This window comes from Scylla paramamosain, chromosome 41 (assembly GCF_035594125.1).
Source record: "Scylla paramamosain isolate STU-SP2022 chromosome 41, ASM3559412v1, whole genome shotgun sequence".
NCBI classification, from domain to species: domain Eukaryota; kingdom Metazoa; phylum Arthropoda; class Malacostraca; order Decapoda; family Portunidae; genus Scylla; species Scylla paramamosain.
Window position 1 is genome coordinate 12,729,467 of NC_087191.1, and position 23,900 is coordinate 12,753,366.

The window sequence follows — 23,900 nt, forward strand, 5'->3', positions numbered from 1 at the left end:
AGGACATATTAGAGAATGACCCAGCCTGCGCGGAGGACTGTGAAGGGCCCTCGTCATCCTGCGGCCCAACCACCTTCTGTACATACTGCGGGTTCACCACTATCTCCTCCTCCATCGCCTGCAGTCTCCGCTCCACCTCCATACACAGCTGCATCTGCGGAGGGAAGCAGGAGGGAGGTGGAAGTGATAAGGAGAGAGAAGGTGTTGGGGAGCGATATGAACAGAGGGTAGGGTCAGGGTCAGGGGAAGGAAGGAAGGAAGGAAGGAAGGAAGGAAGGAAGGAAGGAAGGAAGGAAGGAAGGAAGGAAGGAAGGAAGGAAGGAAGGAAGGAAGGAGAGGAGAGGAGGAAGAGAATAGCGATGTTAGGAGAAGGGAGAGAATGGCAGAAAGGATGAAGAGAGAGAGAGATGTGGAGAGAAAGAATGAAGAGAAGGATAGCAGACAGAGAGAGAGACAGAGAAAGAGACAGAATCATAAATACAAAACACCAACATACACACACACACACACACACACACACACACTAACCTCCTTGTCCAGCTGAGCCATCATGGTAGGCGAATTGTACTTCTCAGGGTTGTCCAGAAACACCACCATGCCGTCCCTCTGGTTGATGCTGGCGTGGATCTCTCCGTCCTCTATCTGTGAGTTCGGGAGGCAGTGGTGGGTTAGTGCGTGTGGACGTGTGGATGGGTGTGTCTGGGTGCGTGTGGACGTGTGGATGGGTGTGTCTGGGTGCGTGTGGATGTGTGGATGGGTGTGTCTGGGTGCGTGTGGACGTGTGGATGGGTGTGTCTGGGTGCGTGTGGACGTGTGGATGGTGTGTCTGGGTGCGTGTGGATGTGTGGATGGGTGTGTCTGGGTGCGGTGTGGACGTGTGGATGGTGTCTGAGTGTGCTGGTGTGTGGATGGTGGTGAACTGTAAGAAGTGGATGCATCTACTACTACTACTACTACTACTACTACTACTACTACAAGAACATAAAGAAAATTTTAACACCCTTCCCAGCTCCTCCTACACCCTTCCCAGCTCCTTCTACACCATTCCCAGCCAGGTACACCCTTCCCAGCTCCTCCTCCACCCTTCCCAGCCTGGTACACCCTTTTCAGCTCCTCCTACACCCTTCCCAGCTCCTCCTACACCCTTCTCAGCTTATCTTACACCCTTACAAGCACCAACTACACCCTCAGACACCCTACATATATTCCTACACCCTGAAACAAACTGTACACCCTTTCTGATCTACCCTACACCCTCAGACACCCTGTACACCCTAACCACATCCTCTCAACCTCCCTAATGCATCCAGTACACCATTTCACCCTATCCTACACTGTCATAACTCATTGCTACACCTTAACCATTCTCTGCTACACCCTATAACACCCCAGGGCACCCTAATCTTAACATATAACCTATTATCTTATTTCTACACCCTTCTTAGTTACTCCTACACCCTGCCGAGCCTCTACTGCACCCTACAACACCCTGGGACACCCTAAATATAAATATACACCCTTAATTACACAATACAAGCTTTATTATCTACTATACACCCTGTCATTTTATTTTCACACCCTCCACTGTGACTCCTGCACCCTGACACACCCTAGCAACCACTCACCATGTGCAAGATGTACTTCTGAGCCTCCTGGGGTGTGGAGAGCTGCACCCTGTTTGCCACATCCGCCAGTGACAGGGTGAGGAAGGTACGGGTGAGGCGCTGAATGTTCTTCTTGTACAGAGCGCTAAGACATTGTTTGACCAGGCCCATATTTTGATCCCTGTGTGGAGAAATTGATTGATAGATTGATAGATAGATAGATAGATGGTTGACTGAGAGTGTTAATATAATACTAGGTGAAAAATTATGAGAGATAGAGATAAGAGAGTTTTTTGACCATCTTAACGTAAAAAAAACTTACAAGACAGAGAGATAGAGAGCGAGAGAAACATTACAAGAGATAGAGATAGACAGAGAGACAACTTATTAACATCTTAACACAAAAAAGCAAAACAATGACACAAATACACGAATACAAGAACAGTCTCTCTCTTTCTCTCTCTCACACACACACACACACACGCACACACACACACACACTCACCCAGTAAAGGTCTCCTGGTTCTTGCTGATAAGAGAGCACACTTTATCAGGGCAATTTGTGGTGAATGCAGTGCCCAGATCCCAGTATGCCTGGCTGAGGGGCTTAATAAACCGCGTCACCACCAGCGATGCATACTTCGGTATCTTGCCGATCTGAAGGGCGTGACAGGGGTTAGGGCGTTAGGTTTGGGTGCATGGGGTGTGGATAGGAGGGGTGGAGATGGGGTAAAGGAGGTGAGAGAGAATAGGGGTAATTGAAGGAAAGTCTGGATGGGTACTGACAAGAGAAGAGGTGATAGAAAGGAATAAATAAACAAAAAACAGAAGACTGGATGGATATAGGAAAGAAGAGGTGATACAAGGACAAAACAAACAAAAAAACACAAAGACTGGAGGAATATAGGAAAGAAGAGATGATAGAAGAAAAAACAAACAAAAATAAACAAAAAAACAAACATAGATATACACACACACACACACACACACACACACACACACACACACACACACATAAAACACACCTTTCCCTCTAGAATAAGTGAAACCAGGATATATTTTTTGAAGGCCTCCAGCATGATGTGGGAGACAGCAAGGGCAGGGGTGGTGATGCAGACTCGGAAGAAGTACTGGGCCCTCTCGTAGTTCTTGATGGCTGTGTAGATCATCCCGCCGTAATAGTAGTAGAGCAAAAAAGTGCTTTACGTCGTAGTTACCTCTCTGTGTGGGAGAATGGGGAGGAGGAAGGGCGTAAATGAAGGTGAGATATGTTTACGTCAACCGGGGATGGTGTGAATGAAGGTGAGGTATGTTTACGTCAACCGGGGATGGTGTAAATGAAGGTGAGGTATGTTTACGTCAACCGGGGATGATGTGAATGAAGGTGAGGTATGTTTACGTCAACCAGGGATGGTGGAAATGAAGGTGAGGTATGTTTACGTCAACCGGGGATGATGTGAATGAAGGTGAGGTATGTTTACGTCAACCAGGGATGGTGTGAATGAAGGTGAGGTGTGTTTACGTCAACCGGGGATGGTGGAAATGGGTGGGGATTGTTCTGGTAGGGGTCGTTATGGTGGGAGATGGTGAAGATGTGATGGGGAATGGTGAAGGAGATATGGTTGTTATTCATTTCTACCATTCCTACCATCTCTGTCCCATTCCCTCACCTGGCTGTCACCGCAATCATCAATAACATGCACTCTCAATTCTCAGCCTCCCCTTAGCCAGCAACCCAATAACTTAACTGATATTCCTTTAAAAAACTCACCATTACTTCTTAATATAATCTTCACTACACCTCACTGTTAACAAACCTCAATAACAATCAATTAAACTCTATTATTACTCATCTTTTTGCTAACAGCCCAATAACTTAACTAATATTCCTTTAAAAAACTCAACAATACTTCTTAAAATAATCTTCACTACACCTCACGGCAAACAAACCTCACTAACAACCAATTAAACCCTATCGTTAACCCTTTCCCTCACCTCTTTGCTAATATCCATTATGTCAACATCCATAAACTTAAGGGCCGGTTTGAAACACTTAGACTCCAGACAGAGGTGGAGGAGGTGTGCATGAATGGACGTAAGATGCAACGGCGTCTCCTGTGTTTTGTGTATGGCCGTGCTCAACACCTCTATACCCCTCATGGCACAGTTCCCGGCCACGAGCAGGTCCGCGTAGCTGCCACACATGTCGGCCACTGCAAAGGGTGCCTGTATTAATTGTGGTATTGTGCGGGTTGGTCAGGTTAGGGTTGGGGGCGTTTGAAAAGGGCGTTGTGGGTTGTTGGCGATGTCTGGCAGGGTGATGTGATGCTGTTTTGGGGTTTTAAATACGTTTTTGTGGTTCAAGTGGTGATATTTGGGGTTTTCAAGGGAGTTTTCTGGTTTAAATGGGAGTCTGGCAAGGTGGTGAAATTCTTTAAGGGGTTTTGAATGTGTTTTTGTGGTTCTGGTGACGATATTTGTGTTTTTTTAATTTAACTCAAATCAAAATGACACAAAACAAATCTTAAAAGGAAGTTCAGAGGTGGCAAAATTCTCCACCAATTAAACTCCAATGAAAAAAGATAAACGCATCACCACAGAAATGAACACACCCACACACGGCAACATCACTCGCCCGCATCTGCCACAAAGTTCATCTGGTAAAGCAAATCAGAGAGAGAGAGAGAGAGAGAGAGAGAGAGAGAGAGAGAGAGAGAGAGAGAGAGAGAGAGAGAGAGAGAGAGAGAGAGAGAGAGAGAGAGAGAGAGAGAGAGAGAGAGAGAAAAAAAAAAAATTACAGAAAACACAAAAAAAAATATCTTGGAATCAAACACATCAACACTACTACTACTACTACTACTACTACTACTACTACTACTACTACTTCTACTACTACTACTACTACTACCACTACTAACACAACGAAAAAAGAGAAAAAAAGAGAGAAAACAAAATAAAACATATATACTCGTATAAACACACTACCACCACCACCACCACCACCACCACCACCACCACCACTTACTCATATCAGGCGCATATTTAATCTGCTCGTCACTACAGACACTGATAAACTCCGCCACAGTAGCGTGCAGGGTGTCAATGTTGGCGTCAGTGTGCAGAGTGTTCTGGAGGCGTACACAGAGCACAGCCACAGCGCCCAGGGAGTGACTCTGTGGCTGCAGTGTGGCCAGAACTGTGTCAAGGTGCGCCACATTCTTTGCAAGGACCTCTGTGCTCTTGCTGACGTACTTCACCACCTCTACATAGTTGCCTGGGGGTGACACAGAGCGATGATGGGTATGCACGATGACATGAGGCAGTATACAAGATTGGGTGGGGTTTGTAAAGGACTATGTGGGGTTTGTAAAGGACTAAGTGGGGGTTTGTAAAGAACTAAGTGGGATTGTAAAGGACTATGTGGGTTTGTAAAGAACTATGTGGGGTTTGTAAAGGATTAAGTGGGGTTTGTAAAGAACTATGTGGGTTTGTAAAGAACTATGTGGGTTTGTAAAGGACTATGTGGGATTTGTAAAGGACTAAGTGGGTTTGTAAAGGACTATGTGGGTTTATAAAGGACTAAGTGGGTTTGTAAAGGACTAAGTGGGTTTATAAAGGACTAAGTGGGTTTGTAAAGGACTATGTGGGTTTGTAAAGGACTATGTGGGGTTTGTAAAGAACTAAGTGGGTTTGTAAAGCACTATGTGGGATTGTAAAGGACTAAGTGGGTTTGTAAAGGACTATGTGGGGTTTGTAAAGGACTAAGTGGGTTTGTAAAGGACTAAGTGGGTTTGTAAAGGACTATGTGGGGTTTGTAAAGGACTAAGTGGGTTTGTAAAGAACTATGTGGGGTTTGTAAAGGACTAAGTGGGTTTGTAAAGGACTATGTGGGGTTTGTAAAGGAGTATGTGGAGTTTGTAAAGGAGTATGTGGGGTTTGTAAAGGACTAAGTGGGTTTGTAAAGGACTATGTGGGGTTTGTAAAGGACTAAGTGGGTTTGTAAAGGACTAAGTGGGTTTGTAAAGGACTAAGTGTGGTTTATAAAGGACTGAGTGGGTTTGTAAAGGACCATGTGGGGTTTATAAAAGACTAAGTGGGGTTTGTAAAGGACTATGTGGGTTTGTAAAGGACTAAGTGTGTTTGTGAAGAATAATGTGTTTATAATTTGGCCTGGGTGGAATCATACAGGGTGTAACATAAGTTTAGCCTTGGTGTGACATTCTGGGGGACAGATACAAGTGGCAGCGCGTACACCTGGATGTCTGCTGGCAAAACTGCGAAATGGTATCAAGTTTTGGAAGAGTGGAGCATTCCAGGACAAGGCAAGTGGCAGTAACGAACAGGTGATTTACCGATACACACAACACAATGACAGTACGGTTGTAATGAGTGGCAGGTAGCGACAGGCAGCGCGGCCCCGTACACTGACTGCTGGGTGTGGAGGGGGGAGGAGTGAAGCTAACGACACAGCACCTGATCACCGCTCCATCGCACGGTTTCCCTCAAAGACAGTGACAATGAAAATACTAAGATTATATTGTGAGAAAATGGTGTTTCTGTCTGCCATGGTGACCGGACTAGCCTGGATGTTCTGTCTGTCACCGGCCACACCTGCACAGCACACCACAGCCACGCAATGCCTTAGAATGCATATAAATATTATCCACAGCACTTTCTCCTCTAGTAATCTCGGCAGAAGCTTGTGTCTCACCCTGTACTGGATCGTGTAGAGTTGTACGGGGTCATGCAAGATTAAGGGGAATTAAATAAGATTATAAGGAATTCACAGCATTGCACATATATTTTAAAGGATTGAATGAGGAGATATGATTATGCAATTACATATATATAATTAAGTTTGCATCAGATTCTATAGAATTATGTATAAAGCATTACATATAACACTATGACTCTATAGATTGCAACGATATAAACATAACACAAGATTACATTTAACTTAACCTTACCCGAGTTATCAGAGAATTACATATATATATAATTACACTAGAATAAAATACCCAGCATGACAGTATTAAGAGGAACCATCACACACACACATACACACACACGCAATTAACGGAACTGAATAAACACGCCAAAAATACGATGAATATGGTTGGTGACTTCTCCCCCTCTCCCCCCGGCGTGCCAATACCCTCACTAGCCCATGGTAACCGACACACTAATGCATAACTAGACTTCACATCAGCGGATCCAGCCAGCCCGGGACCCCAATTCTACACGAGTGCCGAGTAAATAAGAATAATGATAAATTTCAAAAACTGCCACTCACCCTTACTCTTCCAGCTCTCCCTCTCTCCTCTCACCTCAACGCCTCTCTCTCACATATCTGCTAGTGTGTCTCTGTGTGCTGTTAATACCAATGCAACAGCCGCCATTACCTTGTGAAGACAGCGACGTAACATTATTCACAAAATGCTCCAGCGCCGATGCCATGTTTGTTTTGGTTCCCTCGGCTCGCTCAATGTCCGAGGCGCCGCTATCACTGCCACCGCCGCCGCCGCCGCTGCAAGTTTTACATTCATTCCCATTCAAATATCATATGGGTTTTAATTGCGATATAACCTGTCTTGAAATGTAAAGATGAAAATATATATATAAAATTATTATAGTTTTTATACGTTTGTGATACCATCATCACACACACACACACACACACACACACACACACACACACACCAGAAATAGAATACTGGAAGAAGAAAACGAACTGCATTTATTCTTGTGTTAATGATAATCTTTAGCTGGCCATTTATTTATTTCCCTTAGTTTGTTTTTACCCTTTGATCTTTGTGCAGAGAGAGAGAGAGAGAGAGAGAGAGAGAGAGAGAGAGAGAGAGAGAGAGAGAGAGAGAGAGAGAGAGAGAGAGAGAGAATGAGCAGTCTATGTTTACTTACATCTTGTGATTAGGAGTTATTTCGCTCACTATTGATTCGCGTGTTTATTGTGTTGTACTTTCCCATCTCTAATGCCGCCAATACAGCCAGTGTGTGTGTGTGTGTGTGTGTGTGTGTGTGCGACAGTAAGGCCAGCAGGAGTGTTTTTGGTCAGCACTGATAAGTTCCCCCCATCCAAACACACACACACACACACACACACACACACACACACACACAAGCATGAAACAGCACCAAGCATCACCCGAGACACACGACTGCTTAGTGTAAGATGAGTGCACAGCGCCAGCCTCGCCTCAGTTAACATTACCGCCTTCACCATAACACTCAACCCTTCCTTCTCCCTCAGTAGCGTCTTTCACTTCCTTATTACTCGTTATTAGGGTACTTTTAAGGTCTTTGATTTATTTTTTACTTGTGTTTATATCTGAGTCTGGATACATGTGTAATGAAAGAAAGGGCAACTCACACACACACACACACACACACACACACACACACACACACACACACACACACACACACACACACACACACACACACACACACACACACTGCATCACCATCTATACAACGAAAGATAAGGCAACACACACACACACACACACACACACACACACACACACACACACACACACACACACTGCATAAGCATCTGTACAACGAAAGACAAGGCAACACACACACACACACACACACACACACACACTGCATCACCATCTATACAACGAAAGATAAGGCAACACACACACACACACACACACACACACACACACACACACACACACACACTGCATAAGCATCTGTACAACGAAAGACAAGGCAACACACACACAAACACACACACACACACACACACACACTGCATAAGCATCTGTACAACGAAAGACAAGGCAACACACACACACACACACACACACACACACACACACACACACACACACACACACACTGCATCACCATCTGTACAACGAAAGATAAGGCAACACACACACACACACACACACTGCATCACCATCTGTACAACGAAAGATAAGGCAACACACACACACACACACACACACACACACATTGCATCACCATCTGTACAACGAAAGATAAGGCAACACACACACACACACACACACACACACACACACACACACACACTGCATCACCATCTGTACAACGAAAGATAAGGCAACACACACACACACACACACACACACACTGCATCACCATCTGTACAACGAAAGACAAGGCAACACACACACACACACACACACACACACTGCATCACCATCTGTACAACGAAAGACAAGGCAACACACACACACACACACACACACTGCATCACCATCTGTACAACGAAAGATAAGGCAACACACACACACACACTGCAACAGTCTGTACAACGAAAGACAAAGCAACACACACTGCATCACCATCTGTACAACAAAAAATAAGGCAACACACACACACACACACACACACACACACACACACACACACACACACACACACACACACACCTTGAAATACCTTGATAAAAAAAAACACTGAATATTTACTGTGAGGGAGTGGAAGGGAGTTAGGGAAGGTACCACTCTGAAAACGTCACGGCTGGGGGGGGACTTGTGACGTCACGGCTGGGGGTTGATGACGTCACAGCGGCCATTATTTACGTACGTACGTATTTCATTTTAAAAATGACCCCTCTAAAAAACGCAGCTAGACAGGAATGCTTTATAAATTCAGACTTGTCACACATTTTAACTAAGGCCAAAAATAACAACACATTTCAAAACGCAGTAGTATTAAAGATATCTAAAAAGAAGTATCTGGAAACTGTTGCAATTTTCACCCCATTCAAAATCGTTCAAATGTCCACCCATTCTGGCTTAAACATAACGGAAAACACTTTAAAAAATATGAACTATTTTTTAAAACCATTTAAAGTGAGCTACTAGCCCAAATAAAAAAAAATACCGAAATAAAATTCAATATTATTGGAAGTTGAACACGAATAAAAACAAGTGTACGGTGCACGCATTTCATTGAGCGGGACGGCAACACACTTAAAAAAACACAAACTATTTTTCAAAACCAATAAGAACCTAGTACAGGCTGAAATAAAAAATTGAGTTTGGGGACCGTAAAAAAATACGCCGAAAACGGCCCTCTTATTTACACAAAAACAACGCCAAAATCACCACTTTTCACGCAACACACGCGCTCAAATAACTTAAAAAACAACGAAATATTTTTACAAACCATAAAATCTTAGCTACAAGCCGAAATAAAATACTTAGGAAATATAAAAAATAATATTGGAACCGGAGGGGGTTGGGGAGCCTTATCCAAAATGGCGGCGATGGGCCAGTGGAGGGGACGACCCTTCTCACTCATTTAAACCCTCGCCAAACTTAAACTAAGTAATGGCAGGTATATCTAACGAGCGGATATTAAAGCTTGGTCATGTGGCTCCGCTTTGCGACAGTATTGGTTTAAAACACTCACAGATAAGATAAATAATGGCTGATAAATAGAGACCACCCAGATTGTTTATATTTTCATTAAGTTAAATTTTACGGTTTTTAGCAACGAGACGAGGCTGACACAGGGATATATTGTGCTGGAGGTTAGGTGGGATGCGTTAAAATGAGTTAAAACCGTGGATTGTTCAGTTATTCATTAAAAAGTTACGTTAAGCTACCTAAATTTATTCTAACACTTCCTGACCTTACCTTTCCTGTGGTGGTGATCTATCTTCCTGCCTCCTTGTCACTATGGCTGGCTGTCTAGCACCTTCTCGCAGCCAAACTTTTCTTTATTTTGCTTGTTTTCACCCACTGCTGCCTTCGGGTGTCCACTGCTAGAGCCCACGCCTTCCTCATTACCAACTAAAGAAGGTTTAACTCATGGGTAAGCCTTGGCAGCCAATGTGTAGCCGTGGTTACACAAAAAAGAAAAAAAAAACACAAATTCTGTCAGGCTGGGTTGAAACAGACGTGTACTAACACCACCAATGGACGTGACACCCTGACTGGTTAACATGGCCGAAAAAATCTGGCAACCCTGGTGAGGACTTGCGCTAGCCAGTACTGAGGTGACCATGTGAGAGGGAGGGTGTGCGTGCTTGCTGCCTGACAAGTTTACCAGTGTGTCGCGTCTATGGGTGGTGTTAGTACGCGTCTGTTTGGGAGGTTGTGGTTGTGTTTCAGGGGATGTAGCAGTGTTTGTGAAGGTGTGGCAGTGTTTGTGAGGGTGTAGCAGTGTTTGTGAGGGTGTAGCATTGTTTGGGAGAGTGTGACAGTGTTTGGGAAGGTGTGGCAGTGTTTGGGAGGGTGTAGCAGTGTTTGGGAGGGTGTAGCAGTGTTTGGGAGGGTGTAGCAGTGTTTGGGAAGATGTAGCAATGTTTGGGAGGGTGTGGCAGTGTTTGTGAGGGTGTACCTCTTACAACAACCTTTTTTTTTTTGTTTTTCTTCACTCTTTCTTCATTTTTTCTCATTTTTTTCACTGTTCTTTATTTTTTCACCATTTTTTTCATAATATCCCTTAATTTCTTTCAGCATTTTTCCATTTTTTCACAATTTTTTCACAATTTCTTCACCATTTTCTTCACCTCTTCTTATTCTCTAGTATATTATGTGTGTCCTGAAAGTAGTAGTAGTAGAAGTAGTACTAATGTATTTCTATTTACACTTATAAATAAAAAAAAGTAATAATTTTTTTTTGTGTTAAAATTTCTCTCTCTCTCTCTCTCTCTCTCTCTCTCTCTCTCTCTCTCTCTCTCTCTCTCTCTCGTACGATAATTTTACCAGAAGTACAATAATTTCAACCTGTGTAGTACGATAATATGGCCAAAACAGTCTGGTAACGCTGTGTACTATTGAGATCAAGATCATTGGAGGGACGCTAGGATAAAAACAAGCATTTTCTCCTTTCTCCTACAGGCTTGTGGTGAGGAAAACAGGAGATATTACTCATCATTCGGATTTGGGAGGAGACTTGGATGATATTAGACTGTAAGTTAATAGATAGATACCTTTTTCTCAGGTTCAACAGTGTAATATATAACGCTGACTAATAATCTAGCTATTTTACTCGTTAGACTTGTATTTATGACATTTCCACTGATTCTTAGATGACGCCAAGTTGTAAGTGAATAAGAGGGCACATTTTCATAACCTACAAGCAAATATAACAACCACTGACCTATTTTTCTCTAATATTTCGTAATTGTAGGATTCTGGCAGGATTCCGTTCAAATATCCTACATCTTACTGAATCCTAGACGACCCCAGGCCATAATTCAATAGATAAACTCTCTTTTCCTTAACCTACAAATTAACATGTCTCTCTTTAATCTGATAATTCTCTAGTTAATCTCATTTACTTTCAAGGTTCAACATTGGGCCAGTAAACAATACCCTCTGCCCAAGGAGATGCCGGCAGCCTTTGAGGGAGAAACAAGGCTGCTGCATTAGCTGGAATCAAGAACAGAGAGATTTAATTGAGAAGTTAAAGGCCTCTCCCAGCTTCTCCTCGCCCCTTACAGCCTCTCCTCGCCCCTTACAGCCTCTCCCAGCCCCTCTCAGCTTCTCCTAGCCCTTCCAGCCTCTCCCAGCTTCTCCTAGCCTCTCCCAGCCCCTCTCAGCTTCTCCTAGCCCCTCCCAGCCTCTCCCAGCTTCTCCTAGCCTCACCCAGCCCCTTCCTAGCCCCTTCCAGCCTCTCCCAGCTTCTACCAGTCTCTCCCAGCCCCTCCCATCATCTCCCAGCCCCTCCTAGCCCCTCCCAGCCCCTTCCAGCCTCTTCAAGCCTCTCGCAGTCTTCTCCAGCCTCCGCCAGCCCCTCCCAGCCTCTCCCAGCCAACCACAGATATGCAGGGGGATGATAGTGCTGTGAGTGTCTGTCTGTGTGTGTGTGTGTGTGTGTGTGTGTGTGTGTGTGTGTGTGTGTGTGTGTGTGTGTGTGTGTGTGTGTGTGTTTTCCATATTTTCTTTTTTTTTTTTTTTTTTTTTTTAGATTTGTTTTTTTATTGATTATAAATTATCTTTTCTCTGTAACGTTGTTGTTGTTGTTGTTGTTGTTGTTGTTGTTGTTAATGTTGTTGTTAATGTTGTTGCATTCCTCCTCCTCCTCCTTCTTTTCTTTCATTCCTCATTTTCCATTTTCTCTTCCTACAAACACTTCCTCCTCTTTCACCTGCACTCCTTTACCTCCTCCTGCTCCTTCTTCAGGGTGAGGATGAAGGGACAGCACTGCAGAGGAGGTTCAGCAGCGAGGGGCTTGACTGGGGCAGCATAGAACCTTCCGAGAGAGCAGTGCACGTGTGGCGCTGGTTGGTTGACGGAGAGGCCAATTTGAGGGCAGCAAGACACATCAATGATAAGCTGAGACGACAACACGAGGAGGAGAGAACGGTGAGTGTGTGTGTGTGTGTGTGTGTGTGTGTGTGTGTGTGTGTGTGTGTGTGTTGGGGATGTTTGGGGTCTTTTGAAAGGTGTTTTTATGATTCCAGTGGCAGGTTAACAAGATTTCTATATTACTAACAGGAGAAGCACCCTTGACATTTTTGTTGTTCTAGTGGCAGGTTAATAAGATTTCTGCATTATTAACCAGGGAAACAATCTTGAGAACCCAGCTAGTCATCTCTTTGGCCTTGAAAAATTGTGCGGTGAAGTGATGAGAGTTTTTAAGGGTGCTTTTATGGTTCCAGTGGCAGATTAACAAGATTTCTGCATTATTAACCAGGGAAAGTCTTCAGAACCCGGCTAGTCATCTCTGTGGCTTTGGAATTCAGTTGTAGTTAGAGCGCAAAGTGTTTTCCACATACAGTCTTGTCATTTGTGTTGTTTCCTTGTGTGTTGTCATCGTCATCCCCTTGTCACCTCTTCTCTCTCTCCTTCAGCCACACCTTCAGATGCTCTTGTTCATTTCCTCTCTGCCTTTCATCTCACATCTCATTTATTGTTATCTATCTATCATCTTTATCTCCTTTCATTTCATTCATCGCTCAATCTCATCTTTTATCATTTTCTGTCACTTCCTCCTATCATCATCTCTCATCTCTTGTCCCTTTCTCTCAGCTCCATTTCTCATCTCCCATCTCTCCTTCTCCTCACCTTCAGCCCCTTCCACAGGAGCTGCAGCAGTACGCCCATCACCTGCAGTCTGAGTACGAGGAGCGAGTGAGAGGCCTGGAGGAGGAGGTACGCGCCCTGAAAGAGGACCTGGAGGCTCTGCTGGCCGGCACGCAGGCTGTGTCTACCATGTTGGAGGGGAGGGACTTCATGATGTGGCGCAGACGTCTCTTGGGGAGCAGGTGGGCTGTGGTGTGTGGTTAGGTTAGGTGAGGTGAGGTGAGTTAGGTTAGGTTAGGTTTTCTCTCTCTCTCTCTCTCTCTCTCTCTCTCTCTCTCTCTCTCTCTCTCTCTCTCTCTCTCTCTCTCTCTCTCTCTCTCTCTCTCTCTCTCTCTCTCTCTCTCTCTCTCTCTCTCTCTCTCTCTGTATGTGTGGTTAGGTTAGGTGAGGGTGTTGTGTGGTAAGATAAGGTTAGGTTCTCTTTCTCTCTCTCTCTCTCTCTCTCTCTCTCTCTCTCTCTCTCTCTCTCTCTCTCTCTCTCTCTCTCTCTCTCTCTCTCTCTCTCTCTCTCTCTCTCTTTTTGTTTGATAAGATTAAGTTAAATTACTTTTTTTCTTTTTCATTTACTTATTTATTTTCTATTTATTTCTGTTCAAGTCTAGGTAAGCTAAGATCAGGTTAGTTTTTCATTTATTTCTGTTCAAGCTAAATTAAAGCAAGACCAGGTTAATTTAACTATGGGAAGGCAAGGATGGGGCTAGCTATGATTTATATTAGGTAAGATTAAGTTAATTCACCTTTTTTTTTAAGCATTATCTCTTTAAACTAAGGTAAAGTAAGATCACATTCATTTAGTTTCTTTTCTCACGATTCCTTGCACCCACAGATTGCGTACATGCTGGTGGAGAGGAAGAAGCTGATGGAGGAGCTGGCCCTGGCACACAGCAGTCGCCCGGGCACTGAGAGGGAGAAGGACCTCACGTCCCAGCTCATTAAGGTGTGTGGGAGACTGACAGAGGGGGAGAGAGAAGGAGACTGACAGGTAGACAGACAGAGGGAGACATCCAGTTTGTTAAGGTGTGTGGAAGACTGACAGAGGGAGAGAGAGAAGGAGACTGACAGACAGAGAGACAAAGAGAGAGATATCCAGCTTATTAACAGACTGCCACCTGGTACTAGTTCTGCAGCTACATTAATCTTTGAACTGAGAGCCATTTAATCTGTAATTTCGTCATGGCTAATAGATATTTGAATTTGAGAGGAGAAAGAGACATAGCTCATAAGGTGTTTGTATTACAGAGAGAGAGAGAGAGAGAGAGAGAAATCTTTTTAGTTTGAATAATTATCTTCATTTTGTTCTCCTCATCCAGACCTGCCACATTCTCTCAATAACCCCCCTCTGCAGGCTTGTACTTCCGACGATCTTTCATTCTCTAACACAGCAACACATCAGAAACTCGTGAGGCATATCTTACCCTGTAGTAGATCTTAGCCTCCCCTTACCCAGCCCTCACTCCCCACAGGATCTCCCTTTGCTCACAGTCCATAACACACAACAATCCTCCATTCAGTAACACAACACAAACATACCAGCATACCTAATCCTCCCTTTAACCAGCTCTCAATGCCTCACTGACTCCTTCTGCCCCTCCTTCAGGCCTGCACGGAACTGGAGGTGCTGCGCCACAAGCACCGGGAGACCGAGGCACAGCTGGAGGAGATGCATGATCGTGTGCAGCTGCTGGAACGCGCCTCAAGACAGCTGGAGGCCGACAATGAAACGCTGGTTTTCAAGGTTCGTATCAGACTGCACAGAGGAGGAGGCTGAAGGGATGAGAGGCTGTGAGGGGCTGTGAAATGCTGTGAGGGTCTGAGAGACGCTGTGAAGGGCTGTGATGGTCTGAGAGAAGCTGTTAGAGGCTGTGATGGTCTGAGAGAGGCTGTGAGGGTTTGTGAGAGAAAGTGAAAGATTTTTATAAGTTTGGGAGGTTGAGAGGATGGTGTAAAGGCAGGAAGAAAGTGCTAAGCTATAAAAATGAGTGTAAATATACATAAAAGCTTGCAAACTTTGGTCTAACCGTAACCTAACTGAACCTAACCTAACCTAACCTAAACCTAACCTAACCTAACCCAGCCCAACCTAACCTAACCTAACCTAACCTAACCCAACCTAACCTAACATAACCTAACCCAGCCCAACCTAACCTAACCTAACCTAACCCAGCCCAACCTAACCTAACCTAACATACTGCACTAGCATACCTCACCCCACCCATTTTAAACACCCAGGAGACAAGGTTATCACTTACTTAGGTCACCAAACACTGATAGAGACCAGAGAACGTATGCATATGTGTGTGTGTGTGTGTGTGTGTATGTGTGTGTGTGGCCAAGCTTCACACCGCAAACCCTTGCCACCCCAGCTGTCCGAGGCCCTGGCTGAGATAGAGGACAATGAGGGACAGTTGCGACGTCTCAGTAAGAGTGAGTGCCTGTATCAGTGTGGCACAGTGCCGCTCCCACCACCAGTCTGCCTCACTCCCTCCCCCACCTTGCCTAGTCTGTTACATTTATCATTCTGGCTTCGCTGTGAGGCAGTGTGGGTTCCCTGCTGCTTGCTAAGACTGTTTTCAAAGGCCACAGAGATTGGTAGTTCAAATTTCATGTCTTTTTTCCTGTTGTTGATACAGAATCTTGTTAAACTTTTACGAGACACGAAATCGCCCTTGAAAATTACAGTAACTTCCACTAGAACCTGTTAAACTATCACTAGAACCATGAAAACTTGAAAACCCAGTACCTTCCACTAGAACCATAAAAACACCCTTAAAAACCCCAGTAACTTCCACTACAACCTTTTCAATAAGAATCCACAGCAAGGACTCAGATTCTCTCTCTCTCTCTCTCTCTCTCTCTCTCTCTCTCTCTCTCTCTCTCTCTCTCTCTCTCTCTCTCTCTCTCTCTCTCTCTCTCTCTCTCTTTCATATATAATTAATGAGAGTTATCAATAAACACAATTCGTCAAAATAAACACATCTGCGGGTGTGGGAGTGTTGGTGGTGGTGGTGGTGGGTGTAGGCCGGGTGTGTATTGCTGCTGCTGCCACCTGTGTAATGTTGCCACACCTGTTGTTTGCAGCACCACACCTGTTTGTTTATGTTTGTCTAGTGGCACTGCGAACTGGCACCACTGTTTTGTTATTATTATTATTATTATTATTATTATTATTATTATTTTTGTTTGTTTTTGTTGTTATTTTATGCTTTTGTATTTTTATTGTGTGTTTGTTTGATTTGTTTTGGTTAATCTTTTCCTCTCTCTCTTTTCTTTTTCAATGTTTATTTTTTCATTGTGTTTGTTTATCTTTCTTATTTGCATTTTATCTATTTATTTTTTTATTATTATTATTATTATTGCATCATTTCATTTATCTTATTTCCTTGTAGTATTATTCATCTCATTTATTTTATCATTATTTGTCTTTTATTTTCATTCTGTTATAGCTTCCTTTAATATACATCACATCCTTATAAATTTACTCATTATCATTATTATTATTATTATTATTATTATTATTATTATTATTATTATTATTATTATTTTGCAGTTGTCTTTTTGGCAGGTAGTTAGGTTAGGTTAGGTTAGGATAGGTTATGAAAAAATTTAGCTCACTTGCTCTCTCTCTCTCACACACACACACACACACACACACACACACACACACACACACACACACACACACACGAGATAAGTTAGGTTTGGTTAGCTTAGACTAGGTTAAGATCAGTTAGGTTAAGTCACACACACACACACACACACACACACACACACACACACACACAAAAGATAAGTTAGGTACAGTTAGATTTGGTTGGATTAGGTTACGTTAAGATAGGTTAATTCAGTCACACACACATACACACACACACGCACACACACTCACACTCCCTCCCTGCTTTCCTTCCCAGATCCTCACTTCCGGCGGGGTGAGTCACCACGTACCAGCCTCCGCAGCTTAGAGTCCGCCCCACCAAGCATGAGGAGTCTGCCAGAGGCCCCACCGCCCCCTCTTCACCGCAGGGAGTCGTCACGCAGCAGTGGCAGGAGAAGGAGGCTGTGAGGAACTGTTGTGTTGTGTTGTGTTGTGTTGTGTTGATGCTCCGAGTGGTGGATGAATGGAAGGTGTTGGTAATTAGGTTAAGCAGTTATCATACTGACGATGGTGATAGGACGGTACTTTATTCCCCTTGGTCACCCTTACAGACAACAGACACAGACCAGTAAGGAGATTTGCACAACCTTCAGACATCCCAGCATTACTTCCCAGCATTATTCCTGCAGGAGTGGCAGCAGAAGGAGCAGTGTGTGTGGCAGCGGCTCCCCCAGCAGGCCCCCATCCCTGCCAGACCCACACGCCAAGGCCACAGCGCTGCAGGAGAACAAGAAACTGCAGGTACTGTTTATGTGTGTGTGTGTGTGTGTGTGTATGTGTGTGTGTGCTTTCATGCTTAAAGTGTGTTTGATATATATTTTTGTGCTTCTGTGTGTTTTTTCTTGAATGTTAGTGTGTGTGTGTGTGTGTGTGTGTGTCAAGTTAGAGCACACACACACACACACACACACACACACACACACACACACACACACACACACACACACACACACACACACACACACACACACACACACACACACTTAACATATCACACCACATAAAATTAATGAAGTTTTTTTTATTTGTTTTCATTCATTTTATTTTATTTGCCTCCACCCCGCTACTGCCCACAGGAGGAGGTGGAGCAGGTGCGACGGTCCCTGCTGGAGGTCGGGGACAAGTGTGAGGCTGCGGTCGTCAAGTATGAACTCTACAAGATCAAGAGCAAGGGAAAGATTCACGCACTCAGGTTAGTATTGGTTGTGTTGTGACGGTTTCAGGAATATTTTTTTATTTTATCTATTTATTTTATTTTATTTTTTTTTGTTGTTGTTGTTGTTGTTGTCAGTGTTTCTCTTGTTTATTTTGATGTCGTGTTGTTTATAGTGCTTGTTTGACTTGTTCATTTCATCATTTCCTCCTACAGGTGACGCTTAGTGTTGCAAATAATCACATTTATCATGAACTCCAAATAAAACACTTAACTGGATCTGAATTTCTCATATTTACACATTATTTTTTACATTAGCAAACACCCATCACTTTTATAAACTTCTCCATTTCTTCCCATTTCTCTTTATTTACCATTCCAGTTTACCTGCCTCTCTCCTTCAGGTCAGACTACCAGAGTGAGCTGCAGGCAGTGCGACGGAGAGTGACCCAGCTGGAGGCCGAGGTGGCTCTCAAAGGGGACCAGCTGAGGGCCGAGGACGCACTACGCAGACAGCTGGAGGAGGACCTGGGGAAGACACGGGCTGAGAGGCAGGAGATGGCCAGCAGGTATGTCAGGGATGCTCTCACTCACACACGCACTCACACACTCACTCACACACGCACTCAATTCCTCCATCTATCAACTTGACACAACCTTCCAGACAACTATCCCTTCTTCTTCAGTGACACTCAACTGTCCCCCTCTTCTACACTCGGTCTGTCCTTTACTTATAATCTGAACTGGAAACTTCACATCTCATCTCTAGCTAAAACAGCTTCTATGAAGTTAGGTGTTCTGAGACGTCTCCGCTAGTTTTTCTCACCGCCCCCAGCCGCTAACTCTGTACAAGGGCCTTATCCGTCCATGTATGGAGTATGCTTCACATGTCTGGGGGGGTTCCACTCATACTGCTCTTCTAGACAGGGTGGAATCAAAAGCTTTTCGTCTCATCAACTCCTCTCTTCTAACTGACTGTCTTCAGCCTCTCTCTCACCGCTGCAGTGTTGCATATCTAGCTGTCTTCTACCGCTATTTTCATGCTAACTGCTCTTCTGATCTTGCTAACTGCATGCCTCCCCTCCTCCCACGGTCTCGCTGCACAAGACTTTCTTCTTTCTCTCACCCCTATTCTGTCCACCTCTCTAACACAAGAGTTAACCAGTATTCTCAATCATTCATCCCTTTCTCTGGTAAACTCTGGAACTCCCTGCCTGCTTCTGTATTTCCACCTTCCTATGACTTGAATTCCTTCAAGAGGGAGGTTTCAAGACACTTATTCATCAATTTTTGACCACTGCTTTGACCCTTTTATGGGACTGGCATTTCAGTGGGCATATTTTTTTTAATTGGATTTTTGTTGCCCTTGGCCAGTGTCCTTCCTACATAAAATAAATAAATAAATAAATAAATAAAAAGACCGGGAAGCAGATCAATATTCCCTTCTAGATTAGACAGATGGACAGATACATAGAAAGATAGACAGATAGATAATTATCAACCACAGCATGTTTATACACCAGAGGCAATGCTAAATGCTACTGCACAGAGCTTTAAAGACACCACCTCACCTCCACAGGGTCAGAGAGAGCGAGAGGGCAGCGCAGGAGCAGGTACGCGAGGTGAAACTGTTGCAGGAGAGAGTGAACCTACTGAAGGAGGAGAATGACCGGCTGGGGGAGCGCCTGCAGGACCTCACTTTGGCTGCAATCGTGGGCTGACCATGCTGTAGAATTCAGGTCTCGGGAAGGAGTGATGTAGGACTGCAGGATTTAAAGGATATATTTGCTGTCATAGGGAAGATGTCTTGGTGTGTGTGTGTGTGTGCGTGTATGTTTGTCACTGTTTTGCAATGCTGTTTAACTTGTCTTCCCTAAAACTCGTGTTCCCTAACCCAATCACAGTCGTTACTAGGGTTCCATCTTCTGTTCCGTTAAAGGATTAGAGGTCAGGGTGAAATAGAATAGGTCGTTTGTCTCTCTCGGCAAAGGAAAACGGAGATCTGGAGGAAATATTGACTTGCTGTGTTTGTGGTAGAGAATTGTGGCGCTGTTATTGTGTCTTCTGCTGTTACAAATGATGTGACTGACTTTCTTTTGTTTTCTTGGGTAAGGTTGAGAGTTTTTTGTATGTTTTTGTACTTCAGTAGCTGTGACAAATGTAGAGTTTTGTACATTTTGCAGAATCTTACTCATGTGTCTATTGTGTCTTGGCTTTTATTTATTTATTTATTTTTTTTCTGATCAGTAAGCCAAAAGTCAAATAAGATTAGTGTCTGAATGAAATCTAAAGACACAAGAGGCAAAAGATGTGGAAAAAAAAAATAAAAAAATAAAAACTTCATTGTAATCACTTTAATGTCCCCAACCCATCCCTCACACACACACACACACACAGCTAGAAAGTCTCTCTCTCTCTCTCTCTCTCTCTCTCTCTCTCTCTCTCTCTCTCTTCAATGACACTCAACTGTCCCCCTCTTCCACACTTAACATCCTCAGTCTGTCCTTTACTTATAATCTGAACTGGAAACTTCACATCTATCTCTAGCTAAAACAGCTTCTATGAAGTTAGGTGTTCTGAGACGTCTCCGCCAGTTTTTCTCCCCCCCACCCAGCTGCTAACTCTGTACAAGGGCCTTATCCGTCCATGTATGGAGTATGCTTCACATGTCTGGGGGGGGGTTCCACTCATACTGCTCTTCTAGACAGGGTGGAATCAAAAGCTTTTCGTCTCATCAACTCCTCTCTTCTAACTGACTGTCTTCAGCCTCTCACCGCCGCAATGTTGCATATCTAGCTGTCTTTTACCGTTATTTTCATGCTGCCTGCTCTTCTGATCTTGCTAATTGTAAGCCTCCCCCTCCTCCCACGGCCTCGCTGCACAAGACTTTCTTCTTTCTCTCACCCCTATTCTGTCCACCTCTCTAACGCAAGAGTTAACCAGTATTCTTAATCATTCATCCCTTTCTCTGGTAAACTCTGGAACTCCCTGCCTGCTTCTGTATTTCCACCTTCCTGTGACTTGAATTCCTTCAAGAGGGAGGTTTCAAGACACTTATTCATCAATTTTTGACCACTGCTTTGACCCTTTTATGGGACTGCCATTTCAGTGGGCATTTTTTTTATTGGATTTTTGTTGCCCTTGGCCAGTGTCCTTCCTACATAAAATAAATAAATAAATAAACAAATAAATAAATAAATAAATAAATAAAAAGACCGGGAAGCAGAAGCCGGGGCCGAAATAGGCGACCGGAGGAGGCGAGGAATGTTTACAATATTTGGCGCGAATGTCGGAAGCAGAAGGCGCCGATGGAGGTGAGGGATGGCGCGCAGGCCAGGCCACCCAAAAATCAACCCAAGCAGCGGTGTCAGGGCAAGCTAGGCAGTGGGGGGCGAACACACAAGGCTGCTAGTCACGATGAAGAGGTAAGCTGTGTGCTGTACTGTTCTGTTACCGATTAAGAGTAAAAACAACTCAATTTTCAGTGTTGCCATTTTTTATTTGCATTTTTGTGTTTCGTCACTCCCGTGGTTATTTGATTTGAGATTAAGGAGATAGACAATTATAGAATACCCTTGTATTGCCAGCCACCACCCCACACTGGCCTGGTGACCCTTGCATTGCCAGCCACCACCCCACACTGGCCTGGTGACCCTTGCATTGCCAGCCACCACCCCACACTGGCCTGGTGACCCTTGCATTGCCAGCCACCACCCCACACTGGCCTGGTGACCCTTGTATCACTAGCCACCGTCCTTCCACAGCTTGCCGCCCAGCTGGCCAAGATAGAGAAGGAGCTGCGGCGCAAGGAACGCAAACTTGAGAAGTACAAGAAAGTTCTGAGGGCCAAGGAACATGTGCGCAACACCGTCCGCCGGCACAGTGCCGCAAGCGAGGACCGCGGTGAGTGCCGAGCCACGAGAAAGGCAAAAAAAGAGAAAATATAAGATAGTTAAGTAAGAAATAGGATAGGATTTGTAATAAGTGCCCTAATATATATGCAAAGACTCTCTACCTATCACCTTCACAGACACAGCCACAACAGGACAGAAGACCCCACCACACCCTGCCAAGCCATGCTCCTCTCGCAGTGTCACCTTCAGCAGCAGATCCCCAGAGGTGCAGTACGTCACCACACACTGCCACACCCCCACCAACAGGGACAGAGACACCACACCACCACCACCACCACCACCACCACCACCACCGCCGCACACCAGGGAGGGACAGGATGTGAAGAGTGAGGTTATTACAGAGTCCAGGCCTTGCAGTGAGGGTGCTGTGGCTGGGAGAGGCTGTGCAGTGGAGTACCTGAAGGATGTGGCAGCTGTTTGTGTTGATGTACCAGTCAGGGAAGGTTCTACTGGTTCAAGAGATACAAGAACATTAAAAGAGGGAGAAGAGCAAGGTTCTATAGATTCCAAGACTACAAGAACCTTCAGGGACAGACAAGATGATGGTTCTACTGGTTCTAAGAATACAGGAACCTTTAGAGAGAGACAGGGGAAGGATCTTATTCATTCTACAAATACAGGAATGTCCAGAGAGAGAGAAGAGAGAGGTTCCACTGGTGCTATGGATTCAAGGACATTTAGAGAGAGACAAGAGCAATATTCCAGTGATACCAACACAACAGGAGTACCCCAAGGAGAGGACACCAGCAAAGATGCCTCACTCTCCAGCCTTCGTAATGAGGAGGTGTATCTGTGTGTCCAAGCCATCATCGAGGACACAGAGGGCATGGAATATGATGCGGAGGTCAGTAATAACCTCTCATCCACTCATCCAGGGCAAGGAGGTCACAGTTCAAGGGTTACGGAAACTGCCAACCTCCCTGGGCCTGATTCCACTAGTGACCCCGTTCTGAGTGAGGGTTTTGACCAGTGTTTTGATGACTGGTTGCCACTTCCCTCACCTGACACTCCCACACCTGATCCGCCACCTCCTAGTCGTGTTAATGAACAATATCCTGCTTCTAAGGCCCCCCCAGATCGTAATGATGGTGCCAAACTATCTGGCTCTTTCCCTAGTTTACTCTCTGCCGGCACTAAACACTGTGGTTCTATTTCTAAGTCACTCCTTTCTCGTAATGCTGATGCTAAGGTGGTCCCTGTATCTTCTGAGTCCCTCCCAGGGTTAAATACTGATGCTAAACACTGCTACTCCTCCCCCAAGTCACTCCCAGGCCCCAGCACCAACACAAGGTCATCTGAATTGACTCCCACATCACTCCCAGGCCTCAGCACCAGCACAAGGTTGTCTAAATCTACTCCTATGTCACTCCCAGGCCTCAGCACCAACACAAGGTCATCGGAATCTACTCCCACACAACTCCCAGCTCCCACTACCAAACACCTGTACTCTCCCAAGCCTCTCCCATGCCACCAGGCCTCCCACAGCACAGAAACAAGTGGGAGACACCAAAACAAGATGTGTAGTGATGGTTC

General features: G+C 44.6%; 2 protein-coding genes across 2 annotated transcripts in view; one reads left to right on the top strand and one right to left on the bottom strand.

Moving 5' to 3' along the window:
* The window catches only part of LOC135092805 (COP9 signalosome complex subunit 3-like), an 11,245-nt gene extending 782 nt beyond the window's left edge, over positions 1–10,463 (bottom strand). The window contains 10 exon segments of the mRNA XM_063991495.1: positions 1–154; positions 529–642; positions 1,626–1,785; positions 2,110–2,261; positions 2,630–2,800; positions 2,802–2,825; positions 3,600–3,817; positions 4,630–4,878; positions 7,007–7,131; positions 10,250–10,463. The exon segment at positions 1–154 is cut by the window's left edge and continues 782 nt beyond it. Coding sequence (XP_063847565.1) covers positions 1–154; positions 529–642; positions 1,626–1,785; positions 2,110–2,261; positions 2,630–2,800; positions 2,802–2,825; positions 3,600–3,817; positions 4,630–4,878; positions 7,007–7,061 — 1,297 coding nt within the window. The 5' untranslated portion in view covers positions 7,062–7,131; positions 10,250–10,463.
* Positions 10,464–10,608: 145 nt separating this feature from the next.
* Positions 10,609–20,793, top strand: LOC135092804 (myosin-14-like). The gene is given in 14 exon segments (XM_063991494.1): positions 10,609–10,685; positions 11,459–11,530; positions 11,909–12,406; positions 12,746–12,928; positions 13,637–13,778; positions 13,781–13,830; positions 14,475–14,585; positions 15,246–15,383; positions 16,012–16,072; positions 17,557–17,704; positions 17,852–18,041; positions 18,377–18,492; positions 18,858–19,022; positions 20,033–20,793. Coding segments are annotated over 12 exon segments (1,467 nt in total). The 5' UTR covers positions 10,609–10,685; positions 11,459–11,530; positions 11,909–12,385; the 3' UTR covers positions 20,175–20,793.
* The last annotated feature ends 3,107 nt before the right edge of the window (positions 20,794–23,900 follow it).